At 49.6% G+C, this 19,204-nt stretch overlaps 1 protein-coding gene across 2 annotated transcripts in view; it reads right to left on the bottom strand.

Moving 5' to 3' along the window:
• Positions 1–5,443: 5,443 nt before the first annotated feature.
• The window catches only part of WSCD1 (WSC domain containing 1), a 46,159-nt gene continuing 32,398 nt past the window's right edge, over positions 5,444–19,204 (bottom strand). For both annotated transcript variants that reach the window (XM_066262937.1, XM_066262939.1), the window contains exons 6-9: positions 15,565–15,724; positions 14,374–14,538; positions 11,080–11,280; positions 5,444–9,374 (exon numbers count right to left, since the gene is read on the bottom strand). In XM_066262937.1, coding sequence (XP_066119034.1) covers positions 9,022–9,374; positions 11,080–11,280; positions 14,374–14,538; positions 15,565–15,724 — 879 coding nt within the window. In that variant the 3' untranslated portion in view covers positions 5,444–9,021. The remainder of the gene's footprint in view (positions 9,375–11,079; positions 11,281–14,373; positions 14,539–15,564; positions 15,725–19,204) is intronic.

Below are 19,204 nucleotides of genomic sequence, written 5' to 3'. Positions count from 1 at the left end.
AATGAACAACATTGGTGAGTTGTTTGTCAAAGCTTTAAAAATTAAGAATGGAAGGAATAAACAAAAATGATGGTAAGGGTATTTTATTTTTCCTGGGGCTCTATCCACTGGTGGGGAGCCGGGACAGCACCTGGCTTCCCAGGGAAGTTTGGTCCATTCTGAGGTGCTGGTGATGGACTGTGCTCTGAGCAGGGACAAAGATTGCTCCTTTTCACCAGAGGATGTTGGTGAGATACACAGAATTTTAGAATACCAAAGCTGGAGAAGGCATAGATAATTTTTATTTCAAACTTTTCATTGTTTTAATGAAGAAATTGAGATTCCGAGAGAGGAAGACACTTGTCCAAAGTCACATAGTGAGTAACTCAGGTCTCTCCCTCCAAGCCAATATTTTTTCGTGATGCTTTTAGGTAACCTGAAGACATCAAAAATAGATGTTTTTCTGTTTTTTTATGATCAACGATCTGGTTTTCATGATGTTGGGAGATTAAGGAAATACTTGCCCTGTTTTATTAAACACTTGCTCTCCCTAAATCAAATGTACAATGATAATCTAGCTACATTTGAAAACAAGAAGAGAATTCGAGTGGATTCAAAACTGAACAAACTCTGAAAGACAGAAAACAGAGAGATAAGGAAAAATCAGCAACCGGCACATTGCTGGGAGCTATGACTCAGAAAGGTGGGCACTCCCCACCAAGAGTTGGAATTAGAAGGCAGAAGGTGGTTGGGGTAATTAAGAGACCCATTAGTTGAGGTATTAAGCCTGGGACTGCCAAAATGGTTGACCCTTACATGATTCTCTTCCCCTTTTATGAGCACACAATTGCCAAATTTTGATGGAAACCAAAATCTTGAAAAAGACAGCAAAATCGACAAATGGAAAAACTCACAGCCAAGTAAACAATTAATTAGAGCAATCAGTAGAGAACATTTACAAATGTGTATTTAATACCCTAAGAGAGCTATGAAAGGGCATCATCTGTAAAACAAGTGCTAATCACTTAGAGGTCTCAGGAATAAAAAAAAAAATTATAGAAATCAACAGGTTGGTTGAACTGAAGACTATACACAGTGAGGAGCAGATTATAAATTTTGACGATCAAAGTGAAACAGTGTCCCAGAACTCAGCACGGTGAGATGGAGAGATGAAAAATATGTAAAAAAAAAAAAAAAAAAAAAAAAAAGCTGAGATGTGGAAACTAGATCTTTGAGTTCCAGTGTCAGTGGGAAGGAATGCCAGAATGAGGGATTAAAGAAGGAAAGAAGTGGCAATATTCAAATCAATAATAGTAATTATGTCCTAGAATTAAAGAAAGAAGTCCAGTTATTGAAAAATCTATTATGTAATGGGCAAGATAAATAAAAAGTGAGTATAGAGGCGGCTGATACAAATTGGGGATATTTCTAATGATTCTGTGAATGTCAAGCTAGTGGTTTGGGGACATAAGACATAAACTTATTAGTATGATATAATGTAGTTATAGCCTGATCCTCCTGGGTGATTCTTCAAAACATCTGCTACATTTAATGCAATCCAGTGGTCAGCAGTACTCTACAAACCATAAGGAATGTACTGATTTCTGGACTTTTCACATAGTGGTGTTGTAATGAACAGACCCATATTTACACATATATGTAATGTATGTAAAACTCTGTCTCATTCTGCAGTCAGCCTTGGAGAAGCCAACAGCCGTGTTGTGAACTGCCTATGAAGAGCTCACTTATTTAGAACTGTAGGTGGGCTAGAGAGACTGAAAGCCTCAATCCTGTAACCACCGACTTGATTCTGCTAACAATCCGAGTGAGTTGGACACGGACACTTCCCCAGTCACACCTCCAGAGGAGAACACAACCGGGCTAACATCTTGGTTGCCGCCTAGTGAGATCCTGAAGCAGAGGATCCATCTAAAGTGTGCCCAGACTCCTTCCTTACCTATAGACGCTGTGGGAGAAAAATAAGTGTTGTTTTAAGCTGCTCGGTTTATGGTAATTTGTTATGTAAGCACAGAAAACTAATCCAGGTGATTCTGGTGAGTTGCCATCTCAACCTTTGGCATGTCCAGTGGTTCCATGTAGATGACTGAAGGCTGGGTACAGAGGGAAGTATCTGAGCCTGATACCACTGTTCTGCATTCCCAGACATTCCCCTAGATTGGCAGTACGCACCACCTTCCAAAGTGGGACCGGATTACTGTGCCATCTGGAAGTGGTCGTTCTGCCTGTGGGAGAAAGAACTATCCAAGTGAGTTGCTGCCAAGGTCAGATCACCAGGCTCTTGTCACTTGTAAGGCTCAGGTAGGCTGGCATGGGACTCAAAGGGGCAGTGTCTGTCAGCAGCAGGGGCTCATACCGCATGCACATGTACTCATCTACACATTCACCCTGCTGGGCTCGGGCCCAACAAAGATGCTTGTCTAGTAATCATCTTTTGAGAACAGGGCGTTCTTGCTGCCTGGGATGTTTGTGACTCAGGATGAGGACCCTGGACTCCTTCCTTATGGCAAGTTACAGTTCATCTCTCTGACCTCGCTCCTGTGGAAAGGCCTGCACCAGCTGAGCAAGTTTTCAAGTACTGGGGAAGCTTGATAAATGGCTCTTAGAATTGAAATTAAGTGTACACCAAAAAGTTTTAGCAGTGAAATTAATGGGGTCGCTTCTAAATGAGCTTACTGGCACACTTGCCTCATTTCCAGCAATTTCGTGACAAGTTACAGGAATGCAGTACAAAGCTAATCAGGTGGTTTCATGGAAGAGCCCTCTCTCCAGCCCTGTCTCCACCACTCATTCTTACAGCATGACCTCATAGGAAATCCTTCCCCATTCTGAATCTCATTTTTTTTTCCATCTGTGCTATAAAGGATTTGAACTTTAGGCAACATTCTCAGAAACTAAATTCCACCCTACCCCCATGGAAATTATAATGTCCACTTCACTGAGGCACATGTGGAATGTTGGTAGAACTTCATGCTTTGTAAAAACAGTGTGCTACGGATCATTATTGGCCACATCATCAAGCCATGTATCTATCACTGCTGATATCTGAATCTAAAAACATGACTCAAGTACTGAACACACCTTGGAAAATTCATTCATTCAGCTTATGCTTTTGCTTACAGCACCAACTGGAATTGTTATTATTTTTGTTTGATATCAAGATTCCTTATTTATATAAGCAATTGTGCTGGTTACTTAGGAAGGACCTGCTCATATTTCCCATGGCCAGGGACCAGATTTGTGCAATGTTTTTGCATATAAGAGTTCTGACAAAGGACTCAAATCTTATCTTCAGTCACAAAAAAGCAACAAAGGGGGCAGATATACTCATATCAATTTCCTGGGATTCTTGTCTTTTTTTTTTTTACCTGTTATATAGACCAGGGGTCCCCAAACTATGGCCTGAGGGCCGCATGCGTCCCCCTGAGGCCATTTATCTGGCCCCCACTGCACTTCCAGAAGGGGCACCTTTTCATTGGTGGTCATTGGTGATGCCACAAAGCGCAGTGTCGCTCATGTACAGTACTACTTCTGGTGACATGGGACAGACGTGTCATGGCTCTAGAAGCATGTCATATCACTTGTTACAGCTAGGAGTGACAAATAGGGAACCTGACATTGACCATCTCATTAGCCAAAAGCAGGCCCATAGTTCCCATTGAAATACTGGTCAGTTTGTTGATTTAAATTTACTTGTTTTTTATTTTAAATATTTTATTTGTTCCTGTTTTGTTTTTTACTTTAAAATAAGATATGTGCAGTGTGCATAGGGATTTGTTCATAGTTTTTTTTATAGTCTGGCCCTCCAACGGTCTGAGGGACAGTGAACTGGCCCCCTGTGTAAAAAGTTTGGGGACACCTGATACAGTCCTTCATCCTGGCATACTGTATCAGAGTTAGACATTCCAAGGAGAGTTTGAAGACAGGGGCCATAACTCTTTTTGTCCTTCTAATTTCTATCATACAGTAAGGTTAAAGAGGGAAAGACAGAAGAGGGAAATTCTCAGTTTTATCACTGTTTCTTCTGATAGCAGCAATTCTGCTCTGCCCCAGACTTGCATGTCCCACTCAAAAAAAACAAAAACAAAAACAAAAACAAAAAACAAAAAAAAAACTGTACAACTAACCATACCTACCCTTCCTAGAAGTTTGTTTACTGCCCATCAGCTGTTACTCAAAAATGTCTCTTGAAGGAGGTCTCACCTTTAATCCAAATAGCTTATCAAAGCATCCCTTCCAAGACCACATTATATTCTTCATGAAAAGTGTTATGGTAAATACGACAAGGCCATACTTTTACAATCATTAAAGATTGGTGACCTGGTCCTCTCATCTGTCTAGTGTAAATAAAAGAGTATTGGTTAAGGATTAAATGAGACAATGTTTGGGCTGGACAATCAAGGGGAATAATTTTCTAAGGATATATAGGTGGTTTTACTCTGTAATGACTTAAAATGCTTCTTGTTCTGGCTGACTAAACTTAGCCTCCAATTGAGCATATCTCACCTAGTCCTAGTCCTGTATATAGCAACTTTCTAATTCTACCAGCTCTGTGTTTTGGTCTTCATTTACATCAGTTAGAGACAGAGGATGTCAAGACTCCAGGGCCTTTTAATCCAAGCCTTTTTGACACTGCCCTGGGCTGCCAGTAATAAAAACCCAACTCAATCCAACTTAAACAATAAAGAGAATTCATTGACTCATGGAACATAACTGTCCTGAGATGGGGCCAATCACTGTCAAAGCTTGATTCTGTAGTTACACAGTATCACCAAAGACCTGGCTTCTTTCTGCCTCTTGACTACTCCTTCATTAATGTCAACTTCAGGCTGAGAGTGGTTCTCCTTCCTGGTCCCAGGATGGCTACTGTCAAAACTCAAGATTACCCACTTCCTCTTATACATCCAGCAGGGTGGATAAAAAAGAGCCTCTACCCAACATTCCCAGAAAAAGTTTTGAAATTCCCTCTGACTGCATTGATATAGTTCACATGACCATATCTAAACCAATCACTGTAGCTAGAGAGCTAGAATGTGCTATTGGCTTAGTTTAGGTCATGCAATCACCCCAGAAGTGATGAGTCAGCTCAGCCAGATCATAAAATCCCTAAACAGAAATCAAGGGCTGCTGGGAAAGAAAATGGGGGAATGAACATTGGGGATGCAACCAGCAATAGCCACCGCATCCCTCACTTTATGGGAGGAAAACTGAGACCAGAGAGGGAAAAGACCTTCCCAAGATCATAGCAGAGCAGAGCTGGACCACAACCTAGCCCTTCAATCTGCAGACTCTCTTATTTCTACTCTACTTCTATGCGTTCAGGCCAACTTGCCGCTGCTGAGTGGTCATCAATGTGGGTTCAATCAATCAATTTCTCCCTAAACCTGAACAAAGCAGAGGCATCACATTTTAAATAACTTCAATAAGTTTCCAGTTAAAAGAAAACAAACATGCCCTAAGAATTCTTGCAGCCAAAAAGATCAAACCTAGCATTTTCATTTCCCCTCTCGGGGCCACCTAAGTACCAAGTAGCTCATGCTACTTTTAAGGGAAAAATGCATTCTGGTGTGCATACATTATTGTATATTGATGCACTCAAGATCTAATTTTAGCTGTTAGAGACTTCATTACAAGATGCTCACATAATGAAGCAGCTTTCTTCTCAGGGTCTGGAAGCCTGTTTATTCTTTTCTCTCATTTTCACATTACTGGGATTATCAGAATGTGTGTTGGCTTCTTAAAATGATATATTTTGGTTTTTCTAAATTGATCCACAACAGGAGATGAAATCCATGAAAATTACATGTTTTAGCACAGGTTTGTATAACTCCATAGCCTTGCTCTTAAGGTTGGAATCGTGGACAGTCAGGGTTTCATTGCTCATAGGCTCCTGATGCATTTACCACATCTCCTCTAGATATGCATCTGCTTGTACTCCTTGGCTGGTTGGGACAGTATCCTCTTCCTGGGGAAGCTGTGAGCTATAGACAAGACCTAACTTGGACCCAGACTTTCCCAAAAGGACAGATCCAGGCCCAGGGCTAAGGGCCTTTTACCTCCTTGCTCACCCAATATCCAGAAGCACCTGCCACGTGGCAGGTCCCTTACCATGGACAGTGACTCAATATAACCTGGATGTACCCTGACCCCATCATTCTACTCATCTGCCTGCTTGGCTAAGGTGTAAGTGATCAACAAGGCCGTTTGAGCAGGTGACACTCCACCTAGAAAGAGAGGTCTGTGGGTGCCTGATTGCAGGGAATATACCTATGGATCCACCAGGTGGAAGGGACCAGGCTGCTGCTCTCCTGACTCCTGGGGAGGGGGGAAACCCAGGGGGCTGTGCCCTGGCTGTGGTCCTAGTCAACCTGCCAGGCACACCTCTGCTTTCTCCAGCCCCTCCGGCTTCTGAGTCTTCCACCTGAAGATGATCTGGGTGGCCAGGGAGTGAGGGCCACAGCCATGGGAGCCAGTCTCAGGAGGAAGCCAGCTTTCCTCTTCACCACCAATTGGAATTGCTGTCTCCTTTAAGATTCTGTGTTTGCTGTAGGATGCAGGTGTTGCCTGGCCCTCTTCCAAGACAGCGTGGAAACTCCTGGTGGGTCTCAACTGTTGCTAGAACTCGGGCTGCACAGCCTCATCAGAGGCTCTTCATAGACTTGCCTATGGAGCCATGCTGAGCCAATAAACATTTACAAAGACCCTGGTGTTTCCAGCTTTGACTGGAGCCAGATGATGCTGCGGGAGGACCTAGAACAGCCTCAGCACCAGCGTAGCTTTGGGAGAACCCCAGGAAGAACTTGGAGGCCACGAGGAGCACAGGCGCTCAGGTCCACTCATTGACAAAACCAAAGGTTAGGGAGGCTTCCCTCCGAAGAAGTATGGCTCCACTGGGCCCATCAGCTCTGCCTGCCTTCACCAGGTGTGGCTCTCGGCTCCCGCCACCGGCCAGGGAGCAGAGCATCAAGGGGATCCCCATGCCCAGCTTTCCCAAACCCCTCTCCCTGTCATCTCCTTGTGATGCAGCTTGTCTCAGGCTAAGGGGACATCAGATGGAGGTGCCCAGATGAGGTTACCCCAGGTCTGGACAAGCTGCAGAGTCTCATGGGCTGCCAAGTTCAAGCTCCCCCTCTTCTCCCTCCCCCAACCCCCCACAGGGCTCAGTGTGCAGCTAGGCTCTCGACAGCCCTCCCTGGATCTTGGCTGCCCTGGGCTATGCTCCCGAGTCCATTCTGACCTCTAGCCCTGAACCCCTTGGTGTCACCACTCATTCCTGAGCCAAGACATGTATCAAAGAGTGATCCAGGATGGTAATTAGCACCAGCACCTCTGCTCCTCCCAGGCTGTAAGGACAGAGTCCTTTCCTGTGTCCCCACCTTTGTCCTCACTTACCCACTCCCCTCCTGCTGCTGCAAATTTGGAGACACACATGCTCACACCCCATTCACCTGTTTCGCAAAACACACCAGGGTTTTCCAAGCCTCTGAGCCTTTGCAAACATTGTTCTCTTTGCTTTAATTATCCTTCCTCTCTGCTTTACTGCGATAAGTGTCACAGATTTCTCATGAGCAGGTCAAAGTCGCTGTGGTGCGTCCCCTGAAGGCTAGGCATGTGGGCTGCATGGTGAGCCTGCACAGAGCACATTCTCCTGTGACAGGGTTCCTCACCCTGTCTGCAGTGACCCCTCCCGTGGCCCCACTGGACTGAGCTGAGGGTGGGGAAAGGGTGCTTTTCCTGAAGGCCTTCTCCTGCGCCTGGGGGCCAGACGCAGTGGGTATCGGCATCTGTGAGTGCCCTGGCCTTTTTGTTGAGGAAAGGGATGAACAAGTGGCAAAGATGACATGTAGCAGAAACAGAGACAGATGGTGTGGCAAAGAGGCTGGTGACAGGAGGTGGTGGGGTGAGTAAGAGAGGAACAGAGAGGGCTTGGCTATAGCCACCGGGGCTCAAGCAGAAGCTGTGGCCATGGTTTCTCCCACAAGGGTCCAGGGTTGTGTTGTTGATGGACCATGCAGCATCCCTTCCTCACAAGCCAAGGGTGGGACCCCATGGACAGCAGGGACCTGTCAAGATGGGTAGGGAACCAGTCGCAGTGATTCCCAAGACCTGTCCTTCCTGGAGCCCTTGGGTCTGGGAGTCCCCTTAGGGCCAGCTCCCTCTCAGTCCCACCAGCCCCTCCCCCCTCAGACCCTGGAGCTGAGGCATGGGGTGCGTGCCCCGCCTTCCTGGGGACAGCTGGGAAAAGAAGCCAGGCAAGGAGGCCCCGCTCCAAGGAGTGCTCATGTTGAAAGGGGTGGCCGAGGGTGCACAGAAACTGTGGTGGGTCTTGAGGTTGGAGTGTGCATTATGGGTGCTCCGTTCTGCCCACAGGGCTGCCAGATCATCCACAGAGAAGGGGGAGGCGGGGCTGCAGAGTTCATGGTGCCTGGTCATCACACCACACACATTTATGGGACGTCAGGGCCACACAGCCCAGCAGTGACAATCCATGGGCCCCCCTCCATGCCCAAATCCTTGCTGCTCAGAGCACGGGTGCTGCCCAGCCCAGCATCTCACAGTCAAGAACCCTCCTCAGCAAGTCCGTGCTTGGCGCTGGAAACAGGAAACCTGGGGCCTCCGAGAGCCCTGGTGCACACGTGTATTTGTATGTGTGAGAGACAGACTGACAGCCTCTGGGAACACAGAAAGTGGCCTCTGTGTGTGACTGATTTTGCAAGTGTGGGAGTGTCTAGCACACCCTGCATGGTGTCTTGGGCTTGTCAAAATGGGCACCGTGAGCATGGAGTGGCGTGTTTAAGCGTGTCTGCCTAGGAGTGTGTGTGTGTGTCACTGTGTTTGCCTGGGTGGGCTAAAGGCTTGTGTCTGGTCTCCCTGCACACGGGCGAGGGAGCACTGGGCGAGCCTCCCTGCTGGCGGCACAAGCAACCCTGTGTCCCAGCGAGGCCACCCCCTGAGCATCTGAGCAGGTGCGGCCCCAAGGCGGCCGGCTCTCAGCAGGGCGGGCAGGGCGCTCGGCCGGCCCTATCATCTGGGCACATACTCCCGGGGCAGCCCAGCCCAGTTGTGGTCACGCAGGGCCTTGTCCACTGTCTGGATATAGCCATTGATCAAGTGCTTCATCTCCGGGGTGAAGGGCTCGGGGTCGTGAGGGTGCCGGCCGTGCCGCCGGAAGCTGCCCTCCTTGTTGTTCTCCACGCAGAGCAGCCGCTCCTCGCTCACGGACACGTTGAGGAAGGCCACCATCTCCCGCAGCGTGGGCACCAGGCTGCGCCGCAGCTCCTCGTAGTGCACCACCAGCAGCCGCTTGCCGTACTTGAGCCAGTCCAGGACGTGCGACGACCACCACGACGCGTAGCTGTTGACGAAGTCTGGCCACTCTGGGGAGGAGACAAGGGGGCCGTGTCAGGGCTCGCCCGGGGAGGGCTGCTGGCCCTCTGAATCCCCCAGGAGGTGGCCAGGACTTTCCATCACCCGTGGCCCAAAATGCTCGAATCCCCTGCTGAGGAAGACCTTCCTGGTGACCTAGTGTGAATAAGGGTTACTATCAGGCTGGGCTCTGAAGAGTCCTACGCCGGGAAGATATGATTTCAGTATGCCTGCTCCCCTCCTCCCCCTCCCCCCCAGCAAACACATCAGGTTAAAACAGTGGTCCCCAACCTTTTTTGGGCCACAGACCGGTTTAATGTCAGAAAATATTTTCACGGACCGACCTTTAGGGTGGGATGGATAAATGTATCACGTGACCAAGACAAGCGTCAAGAGTGAGTCTTAGACGGATATAACAGAGGGAATCTGGTCATTTTTAAAAAATAAAACATACTTCAGATTTAAATATAAATAAAACAGAAATAATGTAAGTTATTTATTCTTTCTCTGCAGACTGGTACCAAATGGCCCACGGACCGGTACCGGTCCGCGGCCCGGAGGTTGGGGACCACTGGGTTAAAACACAAGTAAACTGCATGTACCAAGAATTGGTTCTCTCTCCCATGTGCTGTGAATTCCTCGACCTTAGGGACTGCCCCTGGCCAGGGAGAGCTCGGCTGGGCTGCAGGGCACAACACAGCAGTATTAAAGACAGGTGCGAAACCGGGGTAGGGCATCTCTTTCGAGGCGACCCTCATTCACCTTGATCTTGTCTCTGGCAACTATGCACATCTTATGTGGGTGGCAGAGACCAAGCAGCAGGTGTAGGGGCAGCCTGGTGAGAGGAAGATGCTGAGCAGGCCCGACTTCCTCTCCCGGCCCCTCCCATAAATCTAAGACGGATGCTCGCTGTGTCTGGGGAGGGGGTGAGGTCCAGTTGAACCTGCGGCACAGTGGGGTGGTAGGACACCCGTGAAGCCATGGGCGGGACAACTGCAAACTTCTGCAGATGATCTGCTTTGTGAGATTTATTTTCCAGCAAATTAAGAAATTAGTTGTTTAGTTGGGGGTGGGGTGGGAGGAACGTGCAGATATTAAGAATCATCCCAACAAAAACAGTTTCCATAATTGGGCTCTGGGAAGCATTTGTTATTCTCTCATTTTCAACATGATCCTTGAGATGGGGACCACCTTGTTTTTCAGATGAGGAAACTGAGGCTCAGAAGGCATGCAGTTTGTCTGGGGCCACTGGGCTGGTAAGAGGTTCAGGAGGCATCAGAGCTTAGCTGGACACCGTCATCAAGGGGAGTCAGGAAGGGGACTGGGGGCGGGGCTGGAGTTGGTCTAGGTGAAGGGAGATGGGGAAGACACAGGTCAGCCTCAGCTAAGCCAGAGTCACACAGGGACAGAGGCACAGCCTGCCTGGCCTACAGCCTACCTCTCATCATGCCACCCACTCCGCTGAATACAGCTTTATTTCTGATGGCTTAATTTTATATTTTATATCGCTCACCATTGTGACTTGTGCCTCTGTAATTCACTGCCTAGCGGCTGACTGTACATGTCTTGAGGGTGGAGACTGTGGCCACTTTCCTGGGCCCCCCGGTGCCTTGCCCCATGCCTGGCACACAGTAGGACTTCAGTAAGTATGCATCAGCAGTCTGACTCCATGAATAAAGTTGCAGTGAGCTCCCTGTCTGCTGCCCCCTTCTGCACCTTTGCTCTTCCAGTTGCGGTCAGCTGCGTAGCCCAGGTGCCCAGCGCACTTCCTGTTGAATTCGGCCACCAGGGACCTGTACGGGTTTCGGATAAGCAGGATGGCTGAGTCGAACATCTCGATCTCCCTCCTGCCACTCTCGTGGGTCTTCACACAGATGGTGCGCTGGCTCCTCCAGTGGTCCTTCTCACCCTTAAATCCTGCCCGGGAGAAAGGAGGGGTCTGCTTTGGAGGAAGCCGTGCTGGGGCCCCCAAGGCCATGGCAGTAGACAAATCCAAATGCCAACTGCATCCCCGAGAGAAAGCTGACAATAGGGGCATAAGAGAGGCCTGTGGATGGCAAGCAGAGGCACTGGGCGGGCCTGTGGATGGTTGACAGGAGCGGCCACCACAGGATTGACCCTGCCTGTGACAGCAAGCATTGGGAAAGATGGCATCTGCTAGACAAAGGAGGTAAGGCACCTTCTACAGATCCCCTAGAGTCAGGAGTCAGAGGGCCTGGCCATTCCCCATCTCTAAGCGCTAGAGATGCATTCGTTTGGGAATTTTCTTGGCGATTTTACATGAACATCGCAAGTACTCTATTAATCAGCTACAGCTACAGGCATACTGAATAGACTGAGGTTCAGGTTGGGTGTGTGCCTTGCCTAAGATTTCAGAGCCCCACAAAACGGAGCCAGGGCTCTCTCCACGTGGCTATGTGTCCTTGAGAGGCCCCTGGCTCCCATCCATCTCCTCACAGGAGAAGCTGGATTCCAATTATTATGCTCACGGGCTGTAAGCAGCTGTCACCCCTCTCTCTGACCTATGCCATGGTCCTGTAACAGGGCCCCAGCCCTGAATCCATGGAAATTCCCTATCTGGGACCCCAGAGCAGGTCTGGCCAAGGTCTCATCCTCAATGATTAAGCCTGTTCCTGCAGAACCCAGGGCCCAGTTTTCTATGAACAGAGAGCCCTGCTTCCATGGAACAATCTCTCTGGGCTGGGGCGGCCTGCCTTTTTCCTGGGTCCCTTGGGCCAGTACTGGGTGCCTGAGCTCAAAGACTTCTGGCTGAGAAGGTCAGACTCTACCCATCCATACATATTTATCAACAACAATTACTGTGTGTTCATTTTGTGTTGGGCTTTATGTTGGGGATCAAGACTCAGACTAGATCCCTACTAGACTGTACGGTCTAGTAGAGAAAGAGCCCAAGTATTCGACAGAGCATAGGGGCTTATGGAAACAGGTATTAGGGGGGACTAATTAGAGGATGTATTGACTTCCAGGAAAGATGTCCCCCGACCTTGTCTCCTGACCACATCCCAGCATAGCTATGCCAGCCAGCTCTGGGGACATACTCCATAAATATGTATGAGCTTATCTTGGGCTCTTTGAAACATAAATAAGCCTGCACTCCTTTCATGAATGGCTGGGAAGCATCTGTATCTACAAACGCCTGGAAATTTGCAAGTCTCTTTTGAATCTGGGAGTCTGGGTTCATCTACTGAAACGCAACACGTTTCAAACTCATCTCTGCCATGGATAAAACTCCAGAAGTCTTTGCTTTGATTCATTCTGTCAAACAGCTGGGAGTGTCCAGGAATGAAGTCCAACTGGGGGCTGAGTAAATATGAGATCTCTCTGACACCTGAGACCCAGGGTGCCTTTTGTACTGTCTCAGCCTATTTCAACAGGGGCCACTTTTCCTTATAACTCCAACCATCTTCACCCGGGACAGGTCTGGCATTTTGGCATTGGGCTCTCTCCACATGGCTGTGTGTCCTTGAGAGCTGCCTTGTGAAATTTGCATCTCTGTGTGTCCTTGTTCTGTAAGCGCTCTGAGGCCAGTGGCTACATCTAACTTTGAGTCCTGTAGACTCAAAGATGTACCAGTATTTCTAAAGCCACTTTGAGGCAGTGTCATTGAACCTGTCTATGTGGCTATTCGAACTGTGGGGCCACTTCTACATTTGTGGACTAAAGTAGGCAGCTGTGTGAGAAAGGGAGGGGCTTTCCAGATGAACAAGGTGGGTCACTGCAGCCTGCGCACAAAGGGTGGTCCCCAGGGGACGAGGCCAGCATGGGCAGGACCCTGTGCTTCGTCTGGCCACTTCACCTATAGGTGCCCATGACACACAAGCCTCCCAAGGACAGTGGGGCTGAGTTATATGAACAACCTTGTGTTTTCCCCAACCAGACCAAGATTGTCACGGGTGATTCCAGAACCCACTGCCAAGCTCAGAAAGTTTCTGTTTTCTCTAGGATGTTTTATGATAGTATCCTCTTTTCCTAAATCAAACTCCAGTTAAGAAAAACCGAGAGAAGTTGTGGTAACACTTGAAAACAGAGAAATACATTTCACCAAATTTAGATGCCACCTGACTTATCTGAGGTCCATAGTTCTAAAACAGCTCACAAACTCGAGCTATTTAAGTTCATTTACTTGGCCTAATAAGGCCTCTTATTTCTATAAGATAAGAAATCATAAAACTCTTGAAGACTTTGGGACTTTTTAAAATTTTCTTCTTTTTTCTTATTTTTCAGGGACAGAGAGAGGGATAGATAGGGACAGACAGGAACGGAGAGAGATGAGAAGCATCAATCATTAGTTTTTTGTTGCGACACTTTAGTTGTTCATTGATTGCTTTCTCATATGTGCCTTGACCGCGGGCCTTCAGCAGACCGAGTAATCCCTTGCTTGAGCCAGCGACCTTGGGTCCAAGCTGGTGGGCTTTTTTTTTTTTTTTTTTCTCAAGCCAGATGAGCCCGCACTCAAGCTAGTGACCTCAGGGTCACAAACCTGGGTCCTCCGCATCCCAGTCTGACACTCTATCCACTGCACCACCGCCTGATCAGGCTTATTATTATTATTTTTTTAAATATCATTTTGATAAGCTACCCTTAGCCTAAAAAGAAAATAATAAAAGAAAGAAAAAGAAAGGAGTGAATAGATTACAGTCTCACTTAATTATTGAGGTCATGAAAAGTAAGGAAAATCCAAGAAATGCTTCTAGAGAGGGAATCTAAGCTACTAGGCTTTCCCTTTGAATCCAGATGGATCTCTAATTGTCACTTGAAGCATAACCCCGGCTGCCTGTCACCTGGGAGCTCATTAGGAATGGCATTTTCTCTGCTCCAGATCAGGTCAACTGAACCAGAGCTCTGAGGTTCAGCCCAGGAAGCTGCTGAATTGAACAAGCCCTTGGGAGATTCCCACACACTCCAGTGGGACAGGCACTGCTCCAGTGCTCCGCAGGGAGAGTCGGCCACGGAGCTGCCCTTCCCCTCTCTCCTGCCGCCTTCACGCACCTTTGTTGTAGAGAGTTCCGTCAAAGTAGTAGCTTCCTGTATAGAAGCCAGTGGCGTGCTCGATGAGGTGGCGGGCCCAGGTGTTCCCAGCTCCTGGGAAGCTTGACAAAGCCACAAACACTTTGGATTTAGTGGGCAGGAACCTTCGGTCTGTGCACCGGGTGTCTGAAAGCCAAAAGTCATCTCAGGGTCACTCACCCTTGTGGTGACTCATAGACTCCACTAGACAGAAACTGCTGATCCAAGACTCCCACTTAATAGAAGAAGTATAACCTGAGACCCAAAAAAAGGGGAAGAGGTTTACCACCTGCATGTTGGGTGCACAGTTCTATGGCTGGCCACAGAAAGCCCAACAACAATGAGGCCTCCAAAGCCCATGCAAGAATGTGGTGCAAACTGGCCCCCTATGGACCTTCAGCCCCTGCTCCGTCTCCAGGGTCATGACCAAACCTTGTTATCGGCACAGCGCAGATAACTCCAGGGGAGGCGGCTGGGGCCGTGGCTGGGCTGACCAGTGCTGCACACTCAGATACAGCCTACAGTAAATCTGCTGCACTAATTTCAGGCAAATAAGCTCTCTGTGCCTCCTCTTCCTTCCCCCAGGTTGCAGAGAATCATCAGGTGAAAACCCCAACGTCCCTAGGCTGTGCTGAGTGATAGTAGGTGCTTCACAAAGGCGGCAACATTCCTCCCCCTCTGTTCTTCCTCCATCAGCTCCTAAGGTCAGCGGGACACACTAGATGCTCACACATCACAGCCCGGGAGCTTTACTGGCCCCCAGGCCCTGGGCTGGCTCAGAGAAGCCTCCGAGGTCCCTGTGTTTACCGAGCTCTCATGCCATCCAATGCCACCACCTTGCCATTACTATCCCTGTGGGCTCAGCCACTCTGCTCTTCCTTTCTCCCTCAAAACCCCTTCATCCTCAGTGAGATTCAGGTGAAGGCCAGGTGCTCTTCAAACTGAGCCCTGCATCCTGCGTCCAGTCTGGCAGAGGCCTCTTCCATCCCATTATCCCAAGAAGAGACCATCCACGAAGATGCCAGGTTGTTACACAGATGCCCTTCCTATCCTAGGACTGCATACTCAGCCATGGCTAACATTTCCAACCCCCCAGACCAAATGCCATAACCACAGGCAGGCCCAGGGAGGAGGGCCCTTCATGCCGCGTCTACCTCTGGGGTGGGGGCTCACCTTGCACAGGGGTCTGGTAGACCTCGCAATACTCTGCCAGCCTCTGCGCCTCAGGCTCCCGGCCACACAGCGAGCTGTCCACAGCGTCCCGCAGGCTGAACTGTGGGGTCGGGTAAGCACAGTAGCACTCCCAGCCTCTGAGGATGGCCAAGGGGAACTCCTGCCGGACAAGAAGAGGAAGAGAAGCATTACCAGTGAATGCAAGGGCCATGCCTCCTGTAGCTCACGTGTCGGATGAGCCCGTGGATGTCCTGCTGGCTATAGGGAATCAACAGAAATGTCCGTCCGTCCTCTCAGCGCCAGGCTTTGTGCCCAAGCCCAGGGAGACAACTCGATGAGACAACTACTGCCCTCCAGTAGCTCCCAGCCAGCTTGTCAACACTCACAGTAGAGTGAGTGTGGCACATGACAGAGGGTGAACCAAGTGTAGAAGGCATAGAGCAGACCTCTGAACTGGACGTGTGTGATGTCTAGGGTGTGGTCAGGAGCGCCGGGGTGGGGACGGGCACTCCAGACAGTGGGATCCATGTGAGGAAATGTGTATGAGGGTCAGAATGGGACAGATAAATCCACACAGGGCAGTTAGGTCTTAATGTGTCACAGGTCTAACAAGTAGACTGAGAGCCCTGAGTGATGTCTGGAATTCCAGCTAGGTCGCCCTAGAAAGAGATACAAACCACCCCTTATGCCTGAAGCTCATTGCAGGGCGGGGCTCAAGGCTACGGACAGATAGATTCCCACACACTCATCTCTCCAGGACGGGGTGGGAGGTGAACAAAAGTCGACTTCAGCCCACCAGAGTACTGAGCCCAATGGGAGCTTCCTGAGGACGGAGGGGCCCCACCGGGGGTCAGCCACACCCGCTCCTGGCGCTCTCCTACACGGGGCTCTTGTTCCCCCTAAGGAGGCGCATGCACCACGACGAGGAGAGCTGGGGCGCTGGCATCTGGGAGGCCTGAATGTGAATTTGGGTTTACAGGCTGAGTAACCTTGGGCAGGGTGCTAATCTCTCTGCTCTCCGAATTTTGCCTTTGAATGAAAGTCTAAAATCCACCTTGCACATTTATTATGAGGCTTAGATGAGCAGGGTCCTAACTGCCTGTCACTGGGCCCAGCCCATGCTTGGTGCTCTCACAGACGAGTGGGTCACCCTCTGCCACCTTACCCTGTGGGCATCAGCTTCAGCTCACTCAAAACTTCCTCCGCCCACCTCTCTCACAGAGCGCCTACTATGAACCGGGCACTAGACGGGACACGGAGCCCGGTTTCACCTGCCTGTCCATCCCGCGTCGGGCACGCAGGAGAGCAGAGGGCGTCTAGCAGTGTGCACGTGAGAGGGAGGCCGTGGGCAGAGAAAACTTCTGTCGAGGGAAGCGCCACACAAACCTCTGTATTTTTTGCCCACAGTGACATCTCATATATAAATAAATAAATAAGAAAATCAATAGCGTTTTCTGAGTGTGGCTTGGCAAGACCTGGGATCTCAGAGGAGAAACAGAGGTGGTGTCCCGGCCAGAGGAGGGAGATGCAGAGCCTGAAGGGGAGGGGAGAGACTTGAGGGGGAGGGGGAACTTTCGGGGAGGAGGAGATGCCATGGACGCTACCCCCACGCTGTGTTTCTGTGGGCGCAGACTGAGTTCTCTCCCGGGGGGCCAAGCAGTCCCCCGGAAAGCCCCTCCCTGCTTCTCTGTCCTTCCTCAAGGCAGAGGGACAGCTTTGCCTCCGCCCGGACACTCACCAGGGCTCAGGCCCACATCTGCCTCTCAGAGCTGAGCTGCCATAAAGGACGGGGCTGGGGGTGGGCAGACATTTGCACTATTCTCACACTACACACACTTACCTGCCTGCGCGCACACACACACCCACACACACAAAATCTTGCTGCACTCTCTGCTTCCAGAGCTCGGAGCCCCCTTTTGCACTGGAAAAACTCTTAAATGTTCTATGGGACCATAAGCAAGGCGCTTCCCCTTTGGAACCTTACAGTTTCTCCATCTATAAAATGGACACATTCCATGAATCAGTCTGTCTGGAAGAGTGGGAGGATCTCGGATCCCTCTGGCCCTCTCACTGGCTTCCCCTGGCCCACCCTGAGGGCAGTGAGGCTGGGACATCGATCCCCAAGCTTTTCCCGACAGAGGCTGAACACAGGGACGGAGGATGGAGGCGAGCGGTTGCTCTGAGTCTCCGTGGCCTTCTGTGTCAGAGGAAGGAAGCATTGGGTAGTAGAGGAAGCATTAGGCTTATCTTCCAGAAGACCTGAACTCAAGTTCCTGCCATAAGTCAATATCTGTATGACCTTGGGCAAGTAACTGCCCTTTTCGAACCGTGATTCTCTCATCTGTCACATGAGGATAATAATACCCACCTCACAGAGTGCTGGGAGAATGAGGGGACGATAATGCACGAGAAAGAACCGGCACATAGTTGGGGCACCCTTACTTTTATCTCTTAAGGCCTTTAATTGCACTAGAGGTGGGCCCCAGACCACCTCACACCCAGTGTACCAACCGTTTGTCTCCTAAAGTTCCTTCCTTTGGCTCCCCTCCAAGGCTGCGAAAGCTCAGGATCACGGAAAGGTGAGAAGCCCCTCCCCCTGGTTAGTTAGCACTTATGGTCCTTTAGTCTTGATCAGTCAGGCACATACAGAAAGAATTGCTTGGAAGACGCAGTGGCCACAATGAGGCCCTAATTTTGGAATCAGCCACATCCCCAACCACTGCCATCCTCAATGTCAGCTCTAGTGACAATCTAGCACAGGCAGCCCAGGCTGCTGTCACAGTGCAGAGCTGAAGAGAAGGGATTTGGGACTGAGTGGACGAAGGATAACAAACACCAGCAGCATGTCCAGTTAGATGCTACCTATCTGGGGCCACCAGGCCTTTTCTGTGCAGAAAGCAAAATCTGTGTCTGGACCTTCAATCAGAACACCACCGGTTTTCTGGAAGCCAGTTTTGTGGACATGAGCCAGTGAAAAGCCAGCACAGGAATTGTAACCTCCGGCCTCTACCATCACCATCCATCCTCTGCCACAAAGTCCTCATCCTACCTCTTCCCAGGTCAACACCTCCCCCACAGCAAGTGGAAACCAGCAGCGTGGTCACACATGGCAGCTGCAAAGGGGAGAACACCCGGCCATCTGACTGTCCCTCCTCTGCTCACACTGACTGTTAGGGGCTGCATTGTGTCCTCTAATTTCAATGTTGAAACCCTAAACTTCACACCTCAGAATGTGACTGCATTTGGAGACAGGGTCTTTAAAGAGGTAATTAAGTTTAAATGAGGCCATTAGGGTGGGCCCCAAGCCAATCTGACTGGTGTGGTTATTAGAAGAAGAGGTTAGAACACAAACACACACAGACCAAGGGACAACCATATGAAGACAAACAGACAAGGTGTCATCTGCAAGCCTAGGACAGATGAAACCAATACTGCCAATGCCCTGATCTCAGACTTCTGGCCTTCAGAACTGTAAAGAAATAAGTTTCTGTTGTTTAAGCCCCCCCCCCCCCATCAGTCTGTAGTACTTTGTTACAGCAGCCCTGGTAACCAATACACTAGCTTTCTTACTGGTCCTTGGCCATTGTAGTCACAGACCCACCTTGGAGCCTTTGCACTTGCTGTTCTCTCTGCCTAGAAT

Source organism: Saccopteryx bilineata, chromosome 2, assembly GCF_036850765.1.
Source record: "Saccopteryx bilineata isolate mSacBil1 chromosome 2, mSacBil1_pri_phased_curated, whole genome shotgun sequence".
Lineage (NCBI taxonomy): Eukaryota > Metazoa > Chordata > Mammalia > Chiroptera > Emballonuridae > Saccopteryx > Saccopteryx bilineata.
This window is presented reverse-complemented; position numbering and strand designations above follow the sequence as displayed.